The sequence below is a fragment of the Barbus barbus genome, assembly GCF_936440315.1.
Source record: "Barbus barbus genome assembly, chromosome: 1".
NCBI classification, from domain to species: Eukaryota; Metazoa; Chordata; class Actinopteri; order Cypriniformes; family Cyprinidae; genus Barbus; species Barbus barbus.
In genome coordinates this window covers 17,203,870-17,221,709 of record NC_136729.1, presented here as the reverse complement: position 1 = coordinate 17,221,709, position 17,840 = coordinate 17,203,870, and the positions used below count along the sequence as shown (strand labels likewise).

The window sequence follows — 17,840 nt, the reverse complement described above, 5'->3', positions numbered from 1 at the left end:
TCCTACAAAAAATCCAAAAAATGTAATGACTGCTTATTGCAGGAATAAATTACATTTAAAATATATTAAAATAGAAAAGAGTCATTTTAAATTGTAATAATATTTCACAGTATTACTGCATTTACTGTGTTTTTGATCATATAAAATTCTTTCAGAGCATTTAAAAAAAATCTTACCAACCCCAAACTTTTGTATATTTCATCATATTTCAGAACGTCAGTTTTGTGGACCAGGGTGGAAGAACAGTTCATGGTCCCACTTTATATTTGGTGGACTTAACTACTATGTACTTGCATTGAAATTAATCATTTGATACAATTTTTTACAAATCATTTGACCACTTGATACAATTTACCTATATGTAATTACATCTGTAATTAGTGTAATTACATGTTTAGTTACTCTGTAACTATAACGTAAACCTTAAACCTACCCATACCACCAAACCTTAATAGCAGCAGAAGTGTTTTACAATTCAATATGAAAACAATAAGTACATTGTACTTATTTTTGATCTAAGTAAATAATAGTTAAGGCCATCTAATATAAGTGGGACCTAGTTCATTTCTAAGAATGCGGTACTTGTGTTCTTTGAATTGTAATTTATTAAATTCTTCTTTATCTAATTTCAATTTATTCTCCTGTGGGGTGTGACCACTTCAATTCTAATTCCAACTCATCCGAATTTTGGCCAGCTCTGCTGTGTATCTGTTACACAGTGTATCTGCTGCAAATCTGTGTAGGTGCTGAACTCTTTGTGTGTGTAGATCGCTCCTGGCTGCAGGAGAAGAGCAGAGTGGAGAAACTCCAGCAGAAGATCAAGATTGCCCTCCAGAACCTCCTGCAGAAGAACCAGAGGGATGAGGGAATTCTCACAAAGGTGTATATATACTCATGTTCGCAGTTAACCTTTGTAGAAACTAGTTTTATTTACTCATCTGATCACTGTTTCCCAAGTCAAATTTCTCTTTAAGAACAGCCTTAGAACAACCAATTCTGATGTTCTGCTTGTCCCCCCTCAGCTTGTCTGCAAAGTGTCCGCCGTTCGGATGTTATGCCGTCGTCATATGGAGAAACTGAGCACGTTCAGAGCTCTTTACCCAGAAACGGTCCACACACGCTTCCCTCCGCTCTATAAGGAGCTGTTTGGCTCAGACTTTGAGCAGGTTCTGCCTCAGGAGGCCTGATAGAGACATATCCTAATACTGCACAGATTCAGAAAAAAAGAGATGGAGAGAGAGAGAGATAATACTAACATGCTGACAAGAACTCTAAGCTCACTTCAGCCTCAGTTCATGTACACTTAATTTTCACAAAGCACTTCTCAGAGTCCAGCCACACTTTGAACTTGCCGCGTCGGCCGTGCACCAGAAGACTGGCGGTCCTTTAGAAAGGAAACTTCCGATGCAAGACAAAAAAATACTGGCAATGTCTTGCATCAGTGCATTCCTCCATGCCACAGCTTTAACTTTCAGCCTCCTGTTCTGACTGCATGAGATCTCAGTGGAAACGCCCACTGCATTTGACCGCCCCAGCATCGCCTTCTACTGGCCATAGACGGTAACGAAGTGTCTGGCTGGGGTAGACGAAGACAGGAAATGAACTTCTGGAACTGAAATCCCTGTCTTTTTTTCTCCGGTGCCACAATGAACAGCCCACGTTGGTGCTAATGTCACAGCACTGCCCTTTACTGACCTCTTCCAGTATACACACTTTCAGCAGGGACATCATTTGGCAAAACCACTGCCCCAGCCCCAGGAGAAGACAGTGGACGAGGCATGACATGGGACTCAAACTATGAGACCTGAATCACTATCGTACTGAAACTTTTACGATCAAATGGCATGTTCTGAGGCAGTGAGCTCAAATACGTGCATATATTCTTGTTATATGGTTAGTGAAATCATGCAATGTATGATGTGTAGAACCTAACGAAAGGTAGCACTTTGTGTTTTTCCCAGCAATAAACGATTTCAGTTTAATTTGTGAAAAAAAAATCTGAAGGAACAAGATGTTATTTTAAATCGGTGAGATCTGAAATACTTGTTTATTTTGTTAAATCTCTGTCTTTTAAAGCCAGCTAGTCTAGGTGGTGGTGTGACACCCTGTTGTGCCATAGTGATTCTCTGGTTAGATTTCCATCAAAGTGAGCTGAGTGGAGCGATGATTGACAGATGAGGGGCATGTGTTGACATTGCAGGGGATCTAGCAGTTCTTATTAAATATCATGGGGATTGGAGGCGGTTGGCGTTGTTCCTAACTGACCCTTTTTGAGATACGTCTAGAAGTTTTTTGCACCTAGTAATGCAGCTCATCAGGGAAGAGGAGAGAATAAAAATGGTCACTTATTTTTTTCTTTCTTTAATTTGCAGCTGTGTACACAGGCTTGTTTTTTAAAAGATGTTGGATCTTTGTGTCAATACTTTTGTGCCCCTTCAACACGCGCGTTTGAACCAAATTGAATGCATTTAGCACGCAACCTACAAACAAGGACAAGCAATAACCTTAGTAAAGATGTTCCGATCTGACATCTGTTTAATCTTTTTTGTAAGGGCTGGCACTTCTTTACCTGTAGTGTTCTTGTTCGTATCTGTTCCGTGAAAGACAATCCATCAAATATCTGACCTCATAAAAGGGTATTTTGGGACTGCTCAGGGAAATTATCGTTTTATAGTTGAGGAGGAGAGTGAACATGTCCGCAACTGCAAGGGGATGACGTTATAGTACAGTCGTTTGCAAAACAATGTGTAAAAAGTAGTGAAATATTATGAAATTGTCCACTTCGAGAATCAGGGTCGGGTGTGTAAATGAAGAATTATCCAAAATAATACTGAGCAGAAAGCAATAATAACGGCATAATCATGTTTTGGAAATGAAAATTGCATGCAAATGCTTTAAATGCAGAACTTTGTCACATGTTTTTGTTTGGTTTGAAATTCGCTTGGTTTGCCCTCTCTCACGTCCTGATGTCTTTACCCCCTTCCCATTTCTTTAGAGACCTGATTTGGCCTGTGTATTCTCTGTGAATATCTTTTTAGCGATCCTCAATCCCACTGTTTGTGCTGGTTCTATCAAACTTTTTGGTTGGCTATTAAATAAGTATTATGGCACTTAAATGGTTAGCAAATTAATTTCTTACACTCTCATCAGTTAAACACATTGATTTCTGATCTAATCGAGGTTCAGTATGAATTATAGCTGTTTTTTATTATGACGTGTAACGTGTGGTGATGTCTGTGTGCTAGTCCAGAGGCCTGGGATGTTCTTTCTTTAATTTGCCAATTATTCATTAAATGTCCATCACTAAGGCAGTATTGTATTTTTCTCTTGCTTTGGCTTTGGGGCATGAGTACTTAATCTTTCTATGTATATGTTAAGACGAGTATCACAGTAACACAGTCCCTTTTAAGGTTGTCATATTTTCACTGACAAATGACCAAATGTTTTGTATGATATACACACCATAATATGCTAATTTGTGAGTAATGCTAATCATTTGAGTGGATCACCGTTTGTACTGAAGAAAAACGTCGTTTTGTTTAGAAGACTTGGGTTTTTCCTCTGTATATTTTTTCATCCTTCATTTTTAACTGATTAACCAGTGGTCTCCTTTTGATTTAATCCACAAGCACTCTTCAATTAGTTCTCCAGTAGATCTGTAGAAATAGTCCATTTCTTCCTATTTGTTCAATTTGAGGTATTTTGCCTATGTTTTGTATATACACCTGTACAAAAATGCAAAAGTATTGTTTCTTTGAAATACAGTTTTCATCTAATGTTGTGATTTTTGTATTTAGAGGTTTAACCCCCTAAATTACTTTTATTAAAGACGCATGTCACACATTGACAAAATAGTGTGTTGAACGTGCTGATGACAATAAAAAATCCCACAGCTTGTGATGAAAATTACAGTTGTCGTTTTTCTCTTGCTCTTTGTTCTATGACCATTTATTTCATTAATTCTAGGCAGCTTTAATGACCTTAAATAAGTTATATGAACATAATCAACCTTTCTCTAAAACTTTAAATGCTAAAAAATGGTTAAAACAAGATGTACATCTTTTAAACTGACAATTCTTTTTAATTTGTCCCATAAACAACTGTTGTTTTTATTGAAGAACATGTAGCTTTTCTGGAAATGTCTGAAATCGCAAAGCTATTTTTATTTAAATGATATCCAGAAAATCAAATGATCCTACGTCCTGAAGTGTGTATGTGAACTTTAAAGACATGATTATATAGCGACTACAGCATTTTCATCTAGAAACAGGCGTTATATGCGCAGAAAAAAAAAAAATGTTCCGTTTAAGCTGTACTGAATCAACAGAAATGGTCTGCTTCCTATCTAAAGTGTTGTAACACATTTGAGTAATGATGGTATTTGCTATCAAGGGACTGACCCTTATTTATGTGTATAGGATGAATCACCTCATTGTGGTATGTCATTGCTCAATGCTTGTTACATGCGTTGCCATGGAAGCAACACTGATTGCTAAGGAAACACATGACCCCTAGCAAGATGGACTTTTACTGTACATCTATTCTGAGCTACTGTAACAGAGTCATTCTCACTTAGCTTTATTTGCATATAGTTAACTAAGGCACAAAGAACAAAATCAGAACAGATTGTAGTCTACTGGTATGAGCTGTGTGTGTGTGTGTGTGTGTGTGTATCTGGTATTGCCTACATTATGGGGAACAAATATCCCCACAACAATAGCAATACCAGTAAATTTTGACCTTGTGGGGACATTTTTTGCTCCCCGTGAGGAAAACGGCTTATAAATCGTACAGAATTAAGTTTTCTGAAAATCTAAAAATGCAGAGGGGTAGGTTTAGGGGACAGAAAATACAGTATAAAAAGCATTACACTTTTATGGAATGTCCCCATAAAACATGGAAACCAGTGTGTGTTTGTAGATGTCAGCGTACTGTCTCTCGCTATAAAACCCAGCCCACTGTTATCACTGCTGCTATGACTGAGAGCACAGTCAGACATTGGCAGAAACTCTGTTGATTGAGGAATACTTCTCCGCCTTTAGCAAACATACTTCCTTTGAACCTCTAACCCACTCTGGTTCTCCCAATACTGCACATACACCATGTGTGAAGCAGTTTAATACAAGATAGATCCAAATGAACATGTTGAGCCTGCTAAAGATATATAAATAGCTGTTTAACTCACTCTTGAAAATGTATCTGTATAATTACATCAGTGAAAGACTTGATGGTGGTTTGATCCGCTACATTTTTAATAGCAAGCCTATTTTGATAGCAAACTGCATGGTGCATTGTCATTACTGTTACTGCCACGTAGTTACTCCGTGAATATGTTTGCAGAACGTATTAAACATTGAGGAATGTTTAACTGGGATTAGTGGAATATTTAATTGATGGAACATTACAAACAGGTAATGTTAATCAAATTATATAATTTAGAAACCTACTTTAGTTTCAGGATGCATGTTCTTTTTATTGCTGGTTATAGTTTAGATTTAAAAATATAGATTTTTTATTTTCTTGCTATGCTGCTTTTATTTTACACACCACATATGTGCCTTAATTCATATCCTCTCTGTCAGGAACAGTCGTGGGCAGGGTTACCTCACTCTATTATTTCTCAGCATTCAACATAATGTCATTTGCATCCAAACTGAGTTTTTCCATGTAATTTAAACACATATTGCACATACATACATGCTGAATAACTGAAATTCATGCACATGCCTGCAACCGTGATAACTATGTATGGATGTATGTATCAAATTTATGAAATCACAGTTGCCAAATCCTTGGTCATTAATAATGACACAGACTACATGCACATATTTTAAAATGAATGACTCAATTTACCTGAAGAGATTTACATGTGGACTATTTGGGAAATTTCTCCCCAGTTTCTCATTTTGTCAGTGTTCATTTTCGTTGTATGTAACAACACTTCCAAAATGTGACCAGAAGTGTTCACATCAAATTAATATGGAATTTCAAACAATGCGAGATGAAAAAATCTTTGTGATTTTTTTTTTTTTATGAAACTAAAAAAGCTATTTATGATGGCAATTGTCATTAATACATGTTCCATTTGAAAATGTGCAGTTTCACAGTGGTAACCGTAACTGTAGATTACATTTTAACACAAACTGTGAGTACTTTAGTAAATTTTTATAAGGAATGTGTTGCCCAGTAAATGATTAACTAATAAGAAACTTTTGGGTCTTCATCTTGAGTGGGTGTAGGTGTGGGTTGATAGGAGGAGATGGTGAGTCATTGGCTGACTGTATTTAAAAGGTAATCCCATACACAGAGATACAACTGGAACTTGTTTTTGTGACATATGAGGACACAAATTTGTATAATGACATGGGTATGACATAGGTATTACAAGGAGAAGGTGACTTATGAAGACATTTCCCCATGTCCCCATATTTCAAAAAGCTTATAAATCCTACAGAAATAGTTTTTTTGATAAAGTAAAAATGCACCGTTTCCTGTAAGGGGTAGGTTTAGGTGTAGGGCGATAGAAAATACAGTTTGTACAGTATAAAAACCCATTACTCATATGGAATGTCCCCACAATTCAGAAAAACAAATGTGTGTGTGTGTGTGTGTGTGTGCGTGTGAGATGGTCAGAGATTGAGTGGTCTGTGGAATGTGTACAGGGTGTGTGTCTGGGTGTGCCTGAACAAAGTTCCTGCAAACCCTTCACAGCTCACCTTATAATGTATAGTGCAGAGAGAAAATGATTTCCTGTTAGCACTGTAGGGGAAGTTTAACCGCTGTAGTGTTGCTAAGGGACAACAGCACAACAAAAAGCTGTCAGCCTTTTTTTTAATACTATGAGAAATAACTGACACGTTTAAAGGCAGTAAAATGGTTATTGACTTGCATTATTGCTTGTGATGACACTGAACTGGGCCTTTATCTACACAGTCTTACTAATCACTGTATCTATGACAACAATCACTTAGACCTTTGAAACGAAGGGTGAGGTTGTATTTTACAGTGGCTTAAAACACAGGTTGTTTCTCTTGTTTCATCTACTCATTGTTCAACTTGGATGATTACGTGTTCTCTGTCTTCGGCAGGAAAATGGCTTTAGTGTCTGAGATTTTGACGAATCTTACATTGAAATATGGAGGGGTAAGTTTTACAGTTGTAACATAAAATGTAGTATTATCACAAATTCAACAAACAAAATACACTTCTTTGTACGTTGAAGTGCCTATTAAGAAAGATTGTTTGTATGTTTTTTTATTATTCTATCCATAATATTTTATATATTTCTATATCTAATTTATCTTGATATATTTTCAGGAGAGAGAAATTAAATGTCCTACAGTGGTCCCAGCTTATGATTTTAACCCAGATTTGGATGCAGCCAAAATAGAGACAGCCATCAAAACCAAAGGTAAAGGATGGTACCATAAATTTGAGTTTGCACCACAGATTATATTTCTGGTGGAACAAAATAGAGTCCCCAGTGACATTTCATAATTGTTTCACTGAAATATTTGTTTCAGTGCCTTTATTATATTTGCTTAGCAGACAAACTGAGCTTTGGCTTTCAGCTTTACTACCTTAACTGTGTGGTGCTTTAAGACTCTTAATTAAGGTAGAATGGTTGGTGAGCCCTTCTCTGTTGAAATAGAATTGTAAATAATTAGTGGTAACTGCCAAATATGAGGCAGTGTCTTATAAGTATTTGGGTAGAATCTTGAAATATAGGCTGTTTATGATTTTAATTCAATAGAGGCTCATTTGTGTTAAACTGCCAAGATATAGGCACAATCTATGATGCTGTAGTACTCACTGCTATTTAATGAATATCAAGGCTAAGTGTGTGAATGAGTTTGATTGCACAATTGTATGCCAGTAGTGTCAGTGTCTCATATTAGCTTATGACTATTTAATGGTTTTATACTAGGAAATAAAAAGGTGTAATTGAATCTTCCAGGGCCTTATCTTAATGATGCTCTTTGGCTTTAATTCAATCCCCATCTTCTCCTCTCATTCTTGCCTTCATTTATTCATTCAGGTGTTGATGAGCAGACGATCATTGACATTCTGACAAAACGCAGTTGCTCACAAAGGAGCGAAATTGCGTTTGAGTATGAAAAACGGGCAAAGAAGGTACACACCATAATTATTTAATACAAAAACTGTGGACTAGCTATTAAAAAATGGATTATCTTACCTTTATGAAGTACACTGATATGAATAAATATCTAGTGTATCAAGTCCCAAACAACCTGACACTGTTTGTGTTGTAGGATTTGGTAAGTGCCCTGAAGGGAGCGCTCTCGGGCTCTTTGGAGCATCTGGTTCTGGGGTTGATGAAGAGTACAGCACAATATGATGCCTCTGAACTGAAATCATCAATGAAGGTATGTTTACATAGATCTGTAATTGTTTATGGATGCTGCTTGTTTACTGTTGTTTTCTGTTGAAGTATCAAAATTAAACTCATATTCCATATTTAATAATAATGTATGAATAACATGAATAAAATAACCTAAACTACTGATCAAAAGTTTGGTCTCTTATGCTCACCAATGGTGCATTTATTTGACCAACAATACAATAAAAATTTTAATATTATGAAATATTATTACAATTTAAAATAACTGTTTTCTTTTCATCGTTACTCAAGTCTTCAAATTCTTTCATTATCATAGTAGAAAACAGTTGTGCTGCTTAATATTTTTGTGGAAGCCGTGGATACATTATTATTTTTATTTTTGATGAATAAAAGATCAGCATTTATTTGAAATGTAAATCAATTTAATTCATCCTTGCTGAATAAAAGCATTAATTTCTTTCAAAACAACACAAAAGCAAAGTCTCACTGACCCCAGAATTTTGGACAGTAGTGTATTAATATATCACTGTATTCATGTGACAATATGTTGCTTTTTGCAGGGTCTGGGCACTGATGAGGAGAGTCTTATTGAAATGGTCTGCTCTCGCAATAATGAAGAGCTCAATGAAATCAAAAAGGTTTACAGAGAGAGTGAGTGATGCTGGCCCTTAAAAGGCATAAAAACACTCATACATTAGTATTCACGTCCCTTTCTTTTTCTTCTTGCAGTGTTTAAGAAGGAGTTGGAGAAAGATGTTTCTGGAGACACATCTGGTGATTGCGCTAAGCTGCTCCTGGCCCTTGTACAGGTAACTTAATAGATTACTATAACAGTTATTTGTGGTAATTATGATCAGATTCCGCGTTTTTGCACAGTATGCTACAGGTAATTCCTTTACCGCCAATACAGTATAGTTTGCAAACTGCAGATTCTGCATTGCTGTACTCACACTTTATTCATTCATGTTCACAGGCCAAAAGAGATGAGCCGAGTAACGTTGTGGACCATGAGAAGATCGACAATGATGCAAGAGTGAGTAGAGCCCTTTTAACTGAGGAAATTCAATTGATTCACAGTTATAGTGACAGTATATTTATTCAGCATGATTAAAATAATATTATGGTAATATAAGAAACCATTGTGCATTCAAATGACCCATGTGAAGAATGCTGGAACAACAAAAAGTTGCTTTTTGTAATCTTTTATAAAATTATATATATATCAATTATAAAAATATTTAGGCTCTTTATGAAGCTGGAGTGAAGAGAAAAGGAACCGATGTGACCACTTGGATTTCAATCTTCTCTGAGAGGAGTGTCCCACACTTGCAGAAAGGTGACACCTAAACAGAGCTGTATTTGAAGTCAATTGCCATTATTATTTCTGCGACAACCTAACCAACACCTCTTTTTCTCAGTGTTTGAAAGGTACAAGAGATACAGCCCATATGACATTAAGGAGAGCATTCGAAAGGAGGTGAAGGGAGATCTGGAAAAATCCTTCCTCACTCTAGGTATCTATCTGTCCGTTCTTCACATAAGTTGTCAGAACACTTGGATATAGAGATGTATGGCAGATTTGATGATGGTCATGCCTGTCCGCTCAATTACTCTTTCACACGCTCACACTTTTCTTGGGAATCCCTTCTTTACATCTTTTTAACATAATCACAAGCTGTTTGGTGAGCACCATTTTGTGGCAATTCCTGTGTAAATGCACGTGGCAAGAAGCCAGAGGAGAACTGAAGAAAGACCCCTATCAAAGTCTAAAAAACAGAACATGTAACCATGTCCTAAAATGTATCTCTGTCTTTTTGCAGTTGAGTGCTTGGAGAACAAACATCTGTATTTTGCCAGCAGACTCAGTGACGCTATGAAGGTGAATATCTCATTTTGACTGCATTCATGTAAAGAGGTGACCTTGGCTGATTTTGAACTGTGTTGATCAGTTTCTTCGATGGAAAATGTGTGTCTATACCGAACATTCTGATTTTGATGTTTGCAGAGTAAAAGTGTTAAAGAGAAAGTCATAACCCGCATCATCGTCTCCCGCTGTGAAGTTGATCTCATGAAGGTCCGTGCAGAGTTTAAGAGGAATTTTGGAAAATCTCTGTACCAGACAATTTTAGTAAGTTTCCATTTGTCTCTTCTCTTTCTTATTTGTTCTGTTATTTACCTCTCTCTTCTTTTCTTTCTGCTCTTACTTTGCCTTCATTCAAGAAGCATTTTAATCAGAATGTTTGTCTTTTTCTCCTCAGGAGCACACCAAGGGTGACTACCAGAGAGCTCTACTGAACCTCTGCGGAGGAGATGACTAAACATCTGTAATCTTCTGCTGCTTATGTCCAGCAGTGAAGACTTTCTGAAATGATTAGTTAAAAATGCAGTATTATTATAAACATGCTTTGTGTTTTCTTACGTTTGGTTGTTGTGTACAGTTACTTTAACTGATCACGTTTCACTCAAAGGAATACAGAATGAAGAATTTTAAAATAAGATTTTTTTAATTGTTGTTGATATTAATAAAACACCTCTAAGTACTTGTGGTTTTTAAAATGTGATGTGGGTCTATGATTTGTCAGAACAAATGAATTGAAAACTCATTCACCACTAGAGGTCACTACAGTCATTCCTGTCGTTCCAAATAAAGATTTAACACACACACACACACATTCATTTTTATGAAATATCCTCCTCTGATACACCTGAATAGGCATATTGAACGTTTTATGTTTTCCATATGCTCATTCTTCAGTCTCAAATAACAGAGGTGGGGATCTACTGGCTTGACTTTTTTTTTATCTTGTATGGTACAATGCAGGTTATCTTTGTAACACAGAGTCCAAATGCATGCTTTCATGAGAATTGTGGCATTACAATGTGAGATGTCCTATAGTTTAGCTTCCCCGAGCAGCACATTCTCAGATATGCTTCACACCTCAACAAGTAGCCTTTGAGAAAGGGGATGCTTACACTATGTCAACCAGACTGAGGATGGTTCATTTATTTCAAACAGTGAGAATATTGCTCAAGTATTCACATCAGACATGTTGAGCATTTACAGTTCTAATAACATCTATTTTTCAGACGTATCCAGGGAGTCATATTCTTGATATGATTAGGAAACCAAGTAAAAATCAGACCAGGTATTTATTAGCAGATTTACAGGAACAATCATTAATCAGGTAATTGACTATTCTTGAGATCATAGATGGCGAGAACAGATGTTATTGATAACTTATGTATTTTGCTTACAGCCTTAGAGATCCTGAAGAGTACACACACAAGGGAAACACGCTGAGATATAGAGAATAATTGGATAACAGCTTGGAGGACTAGAAGGTGTTGAGATGATCAAGTAGACTGGAAATCGACTTGAATGAGAACTGGATTAGCAATCACCATAAACAGAATCATTAAACAGTTACAGTAAGTGGTCTGTAGTATCTACCAAAGCCAGACAGTGGCTAAGTGTGTGGTCTATTTATAGAGCTGGTGATGAGGTCTGATGAGTGTCAGGGAGGATGATGGGAAATACAGATTAAAAGTTAAACCATTTTTTAAGTAAATTTGGACTCTGATGTCTGAACAGTATTGACAACTCACTGGTTTTATCTGAATATTATACATTTGTATAATGTATATAACTTTTGAACAGTTGTAAAAAGTAACCCATGAACATTTAGAAGAGGTGTTAGATATTAACTAGCAGAAAATGGCTAATCTGATAGGTTGTTCTTTTAATTACAATGAATCACCCATCACAAATGCATTCATAGATAACAGACATAAAGGATATATATATATATATATATATATATATATATATATAGTAAAGAAATACATTTGCGCAAATAACTGTGTATGTTACATTTAAGCATTAATCAATGTGGAATGTCTTGGAAAGAAGGGAAGGAAGCTGGCGATTTTAGACGGTTATCTCTCTGGAAGCACTCCATCCTGCATTAGTACCATAGCCATCCCAGTCGAAGCTCGCAAAGTCCCCACACTGTCTAGGGGCGCCCTCGGGAAAGTGTCCACCTCCACCAATACGGAACTGCAACAATATGAGTGCATTATAACAACAAAACACACCTATGCACTTTTATTTCCATTGTTCATGTATTATGTGGTGATTAACAGCATGTCAAAAATATTGTCTATTGGCATTCTTTTAAATAATCCAGAATTTTATTTTAACCCACATGTTCCGAGTTACAGCCGGTTGGTTTGACACCTGAACAAAGAGCCAAAGCTGCCCTTTCAGTGTTAGAGACTCAATGTGATGAATCCAGGCGCACAAATTGCTGAAAAATGCACACAATGTGTCACTGATGATCATAGTAGGTTCATGCACACATGACATGGCTAAATTGTACACCATCACTGAATAAAACAACAAAGACTGTCAACAAAGTTTAGTCAGGTTAGACGGCATATTGAATTTAACGCTAATGAAAATGAGACTATGAGGGAAGGAGGGAAGGATTTACATACATTACAAGGCTCCTATCTAGATCACATAATTTTCACAATTCACAACTTTCAAACGTAGAAGTTTTTGTCTACCGTTGAATGCATTGCACTTCTATCCTTCACAGCCTCATTTTTGTTCCTGTCAAAAATTAAATATGGTTCTTGTATTGTTCCAGATACAACAAATAAAGATAAAAAGAATAGATGGTACTGGCGTCTTTATTCCATGTGGCACACAAAGCATGTCTCCATTACAACCTCTTCCTCTGGAGAGTACACTTCATCTTATACCCTACATTACTGCCACCTACAGGCTTAAATCAGTACTCATCACAATAGATACTCATTACATCTCTTTTCCTTTTTTTTTTTTTTTTTTTTTTTTTTTTTTTTAACACAATCTTAACACATTTTTTTTTAACACATTAGATTCACAATTAATAATAATTCACATCAACCCAACTGTAAAAAAATGTCAATGTTTTTTTTTTTTTTTTTTTTTTTCATAAGTCCATTCGAACAGGAGCTTTTCGAACTCGATTAGTTCTCCGCAAGAGAGGCATATCAGTCTTTGGTACAGATAATTCGAGTTCAGGAATTTGTTCTGCAGAATTAAACATACCTGGAGATAGCATTTCATGACATTGCAGATCAACAGGGGGCATGTCACAAGACTGCAGTTCTGCAGACAGGGTTGTCTCATCAACAAGAGGACACTTCTCTGCAGTCCTAAGCAAGCTCTGTCGATTTCTCCGCAATGTCTGTCCATCTTCTGTTTGAACCAGATATGATCTTGGGTTTACCTCTTTTAGGACTGTAGCTTTCTTTTTCCATCCAGTAGGCTCCGCAATTCTAACTGTATCTCGTTCAGAAAGAGGTTTCAGATGTCGAGCTCCCTTGTCATAATATTCTTTCTGCTTCTTTTTAAGATGTTGCATCTCTTTCATGAATATCCATGAAATTTTTCACAGCCAAATACTAAACCCAAAGTCTCCTTCTCTATTTGTGAATATCGTCTTTCAGTCTCTGTCATAGATCGAGAAGCATAGGCCACAGGTCTCCAGGAATCCTCAAAGGCCTGAAGAAGTACCGCCCCCAATCCATCCTGAGAGGCATCTGTAGAAATCTTAGTTGGTCGTGTGTGATTAAAAAAAACAAGGACAGGTTCAGTAGTAAGAGACTCCTTTAACTGCTTCCATTCTTGATCATATACTGAAGTCCAGACAAACTCCTGATCATTTTGTAACAACTTTCTCATATGGGTAGTTTTAGCTGACAAATTTGGCAAAAATTTTCCCAGGAAGTTCACCATTCCCAAAGCACGCAGAATTCCCTTCTTATCTATAGGTGGAGGCATATCAAGGAGGGCTTGCACTTTTGCGGGATGTGGCTCCACACCTTTTGCAGACAGCTTGTCCCCTAAGAACGTGATCTCTGTGACTCCAAATTGGCACTTTTTCTGATTGAGCTTTAAATCATGTGCTCGAACTCTTTCCATCACTTTTACTAATCGCTGATTATGTTGTTGAATGGTGGACCCCCACACCACAATATCATCAATATATACTCGAACACCCTCTAGACCTTCAATAAGGGTTTCCATGGCTCGATGAAAAATCTCAGGAGCTGATTTGATTCCAAAAGGAAGTCGAAGAAAACAATATCGCCCAAAGGGAGTATTAAATGTACAATACTGGCTACTCTCAGAATCCAATCGGATCTGCCAGAATCCTTGAGATGCATCTAATTTGCTAAAAAACTTAGCTCCTGACATGTCACTAATGATCTCTTCACGAGTGGGTATCTGGTAATGTTCTCTTTTGATGCTATCATTAAGGTCTTTAGGATCTAAGCACACTCTTAAGTCACCATTAGGCTTCTTCACACAAGTTATAGAATTTACCCAGTCAGTAGGTTGATCAATCCGTTGGATTACTCCTGATTGGGTCATGCGATCCAATTCCTTTTTCAAGGCCTCACGCAGAGGTACAGGGACCCGCCGAGGAGCATGTATGACTGGAGAAGCATCATCTTTCAATTGTATTTTATAGGTAAATGGCAGTGTGCCTTGACCTTCAAAAACATCTGGAAATTGTTTGACAATGTCAGTTATATTGTCACATACAGGCTGTAAGACTACGGTTTCCTTGTTGACTTGATACACTCTTTTAACCAAATGAAGGTCCTCACACGCTTTATCTCCTAAAAGAGATTCATGACCATTGGGAACTACAACAAACATCAAACTCTTCATCTTTCCTTTTACTTGTATGTTTAGTCTGCATATTCCTCGTGTTTCAATTGGTTGTCCATTATAGGCTCTGAGGGGAACTGTACGTTTTTTAATTAGAGGTTTTTCTTTCAGTGCTTTCACATCTCTGATGTTAATTAAATTAACTTTTGCACCCGTATCTAATTTAAAGGGTACTACGGTCCCATTCGCTACAAGAGGAACAATCCACAGCGAAGACTTGACTGAATCATCACTTGATACACACATTGCAGCATCCAGATTTACTTTCTCTTCAGAAACCATGTTCACATAAAATGAGTCGCTCAAATCACTGTCATCTGCCTCCTCCACTAAATGCACTTTATTTTCCCTCTTCATGTCTTTTGAAAAACACATTTTTGCAAAGTGGTTGGGGCCATTACACTTAGAACATCTTTTTCCGAAAGCTGGGCACTGTCTGAACTTATGTTTGGTCCCACAGCGCTTGCATGAGAATGTTTCATTGTCATTATCTCTGAAACCTCTTGTATCATTGTCTCTGAAACCTCGTGTGTTACCTCTTCTCTTGTCTCTGAAGGAAATGGCATCAACTTCTACACTCTGAAATGACATAGCGGCTGTATTAGTCCCATCAAACTGCTTCACTTGCTGTCTCGCTACTTCACTGGATTGGCACAATTTGACAGCATAATCCAAGGTGAGTTCTGATTCTCGTAACAATCTTTCTCTCAGTTTCTTCTCATAGATACCAAAAACAATCTGATCACGAATCATTGAATCTCTCAATTCATTAAAGTTACAAGTCTTTGCCTTTATCTTGAGATCAGTCAGAAAGTAATCAAAAGCCTCTCCTTCATGCTGCACACGTGTTCTGAATACATATCGTTCATATGTCTCGTTCTTCCTTGACAAACAATGAGCATCAAATTTTTCCAGTACCTTATCCAGTTTCTTCTTGTCTGCCTCTTCATCAAAATTAAAGGTGTTATAGACCTCCACGGCATCAGCTCCAGCAATGGTAAGTAACAGGGCGATTTTTCTTTCATCCACCGCCGCTTTCTGTCCAATAGCAACAACATACAACTCAAACTGCTGTTTAAAAGTCCTCCAATGTGCATCAACATTTCCACACAACTTCAACGATCCCGGTGGTTTAATGGCATCCATTGGGTTTCTCGGGCCCCACTCCTGGTACCATGTATTGTTCCAGATACAACAAATAAAGATAAAAAGAATAGATGGTACTGGCGTCTTTATTCCATGTGGCACACAAAGCATGTCTCCATTACAACCTCTTCCTCTGGAGAGTACACTTCATCTTATACCCTACATTACTGCCACCTACAGGCTTAAATCAGTACTCATCACAATAGATACTCATTACAGTTCTATCCTAACTATAAGGTCTATTGATGCACGAACTTTCTTTAAAAATATTTGAAAAATACTGGCTCTGGAGGTATTGCCATACTTCTGGAATGGGGACCATACAGATTTTTTGATGAAATCCACATTTCCGGTATCATACACTATTGGAATAGCAGGTCCATTATCAGTGATGCATGCCCCTATTCCAAACCTCACAGGGAATTTCTGGGAAAATAAAAATAAAAATTCTGTATTTCTGTAATTTCACAAAATTTTTGTCTTTGGCTACATTTTTATGAATGTTTCAAACTCAAAACTGGTATCCAAGTTTATCGGACCTTGAATACATTGAAAAGGTTTCCTCCGTAGAGGTTTAAGAAGTGATTTTCAGTGTGGTATCGCAGGAGGGAGGTAGGTGACCACTGTTCCAAATCAGCGTTATTAGGAACGTGCCACACAGACACGTCTTGTGCTGCAATGTCATAGTATCCAGGATTCTGTGATAGAATGGAAACAAACGGTCATTTCAAATTCCTCATAAACATCTTTTGATTGTCTGTCTAGTATCTTTGTGTCCTTTATGTTGCTCCTATTTTGTAAAACCATAAATGTACTAAAAATACCTTATAGTCATCACTTGTAGAGGCTTCTGCTGTTCCGAACGTGACCGTGTTTGCCCACGTCCCATCACCATCAGGCCGATTTGGGTCACTGCCCTGCTGACTTGACCAGCGATCACCAACAGTACACTTTCCATTCATGTAGTTTTCATGAACACTGGCCACCAGCGTCCAGCCGCCACCCGCAGTGGTCATATCACAGAACGTCTGATAAAGGACTCCTCTTGATGAGTTCAGATAGTATAGCCCATCTGCATGAACGGAGTCACTTAAACACAGCTGTTGCTTAAGATAACATATTAACATAAAATGAGCGTACCATCATAAACTTGATACTTTTCATGCAGTTTCGAGCAGCATTTTTCATTCTGCCCTGAAGTATTGCATCTTCAAGATTGGCCTTGGCATCACCGGTTTTGATATATGGTACTTCTTGTTGATCCACTACAATGTGAGACATTAAGACTTAGTGGAATGTATTGAGATTCAGAATGTAATTTTCAGTGTTTTAAAATAAATTCATTTGAATCCAAACAAATGATTACATTAACTTTTGTGGCGGGAGGAGCAAACGACAGACACAGTGGGTGTGGCGTCAGGCCTCAGAGAGGTTTTTATTAAACAATAAAAATCAAAAATAGCGTCCAAGGGGAAAAACGTGTCCAAAATAAACAGGGGATCTGGTGTCCTGCACGGGGAAGAGAGCGGTCTCCCGAGGAGAGGCGCGCTCGGCATTTAAACGGCGGCGGTGATGAGGCTCTATTCACATCAGGTGCGCCTC

General features: G+C 37.3%; 2 protein-coding genes and 1 pseudogene across 4 annotated transcripts in view; 2 read left to right on the top strand and 1 right to left on the bottom strand.

Moving 5' to 3' along the window:
- Positions 1–3,910, top strand: part of LOC306875357 (nuclear receptor ROR-alpha B) — a 38,109-nt gene extending 34,199 nt beyond the window's left edge. For both annotated transcript variants that reach the window (XM_079425865.1, XM_079425866.1), the window contains 2 exons: positions 768–880; positions 1,023–3,910. In XM_079425865.1, coding sequence (XP_079281991.1) covers positions 768–880; positions 1,023–1,187 — 278 coding nt within the window. In that variant the 3' untranslated portion in view covers positions 1,188–3,910. The remainder of the gene's footprint in view (positions 1–767; positions 881–1,022) is intronic.
- A 3,052-nt stretch (positions 3,911–6,962) lies between these two features.
- Positions 6,963–10,914, top strand: LOC306875350 (annexin A2-like). The gene is made up of 12 exons (XM_079425852.1): positions 6,963–7,143; positions 7,318–7,411; positions 8,039–8,133; positions 8,274–8,387; positions 8,923–9,013; positions 9,092–9,171; positions 9,336–9,395; positions 9,605–9,698; positions 9,781–9,876; positions 10,183–10,241; positions 10,368–10,490; positions 10,621–10,914. The coding sequence occupies exons 1-12, from the start codon at positions 7,093–7,095 to the stop codon at positions 10,678–10,680; spliced, it is 1,017 nt and encodes a 338-aa protein (XP_079281978.1). The 5' UTR covers positions 6,963–7,092; the 3' UTR covers positions 10,681–10,914.
- A 1,376-nt stretch (positions 10,915–12,290) lies between these two features.
- On the bottom strand, positions 12,291–17,519 carry LOC306869983 (intelectin-like; annotated as a pseudogene). Its single transcript has 6 exons — positions 17,379–17,519; positions 17,063–17,310; positions 16,778–16,936; positions 16,543–16,664; positions 12,568–12,669; positions 12,291–12,419 (listed from the first exon to the last, which is right to left on the bottom strand). The product of its transcript is annotated as an intelectin-like (transcript).
- Between the last annotated feature and the right edge of the window lie 321 nt (positions 17,520–17,840).